The following is a 1,088-nucleotide window of genomic DNA, read 5'->3' as shown; positions in this document are numbered from 1 at the left end:
CTTGCTTTGTATGTTCTTTGGCAAACACTATTGGTGTTGTTCTTTTCTCGATGATGATGGCTATACTATCATCTGGTACATTCACCTTTGCCCACAATGTAGCCAAGGCATTGGGGAAACGATTGTGTGTTTGAGGGGTATGCTAGATTTGGACATCATCAAACTGAGTGAGCAACCTTTGAACTACGGTGCGATATGGGGCCAACAGGGGCTCCTTTCAGGCGAAATCACCTATTGTTTGCTTGACAACTAGCTTGGAGTCGCCCCAAATTTTTAACTTGCGGAGGCCCTTCTTTTGGGCAGCAACTAGACCCAGTATTAACGACTCATATTCAGCCTCGTTGTTTGAACATTCAAAGTCAAGCTTATATGATAGATGAAACTTCTCTCCTTCTTGACTGGTTAGTGTTATGCCATCTCCACCCTTCCCAGCTCCGGAAGCTCCATCAAATTTTAAGTCCCAATAAGTCTCAACTACAGCTGCTGAGACATGGACCTCACCTGGTAGAGGTACCTCTGCAGGTTCATGTTCACCAGATGGAAATTGGGCCAATAAGTCTGCAAGTGCTTGGCTCTTAATAGCCTTGGGAATAACACAACTTATGTCATATTCTGCTAAAGCCAAAAGCCATCTTGCCATTTTTTCTGTCAGAGAGGGCTTGCTCAACAAGTAACAGAATGGATCACTCCGGGTCACAACCTGGATCGGGTGTGTAAAAAAATAGTGGCGCAACTTCTGAGCTGTGAAGATTAAGGCTAAACATTGCCTCTCAATTGGGGTATATGGCGACTTGGCACCATTGACTTTGCAACTGATGTAATAGACTGGCTTCTCAATGCTATCCATGTCTTGGACAAGTAGAGCTCCAATAAGCTGAGGTGTAGAGGTTAGGTACAGTAGCAGAGGCTTTTTGAGTTATGAGGCAATCATTGTAAGTGGAGAGATAAGGGTTTTCTTCACTATATCAAATGCCTGTTGGTGTTCTTGCAACCATTCAAACTTGTGATTCCCTTTCAGTAGTGTCCTAAAGGAAAAGGTTATCTCCGCAAGGGCTGGAATGAACCTCATGAGGAATGACACTTTGCCT

The 1,088-nt window shown here is 44.0% G+C and overlaps 1 protein-coding gene across 1 annotated transcript; it reads right to left on the bottom strand.

Annotated features, from left to right (window-relative positions):
* Nucleotides 1-217: 217 nt before the first annotated feature.
* On the bottom strand, nucleotides 218-847 carry LOC145803808 (uncharacterized). The gene has a single exon (XM_082897165.1). The coding sequence runs from the start codon at nucleotides 845-847 to the stop codon at nucleotides 218-220; it is 630 nt and encodes a 209-aa protein (XP_082753291.1).
* Nucleotides 848-1,088: the final 241 nt, after the last annotated feature.

Source organism: Camellia sinensis, chromosome 12, assembly GCF_055761805.1.
Source record: "Camellia sinensis isolate YWXY chromosome 12, ASM5576180v1, whole genome shotgun sequence".
NCBI classification, from domain to species: domain Eukaryota; kingdom Viridiplantae; phylum Streptophyta; class Magnoliopsida; order Ericales; family Theaceae; genus Camellia; species Camellia sinensis.
This window is presented reverse-complemented; position numbering and strand designations above follow the sequence as displayed.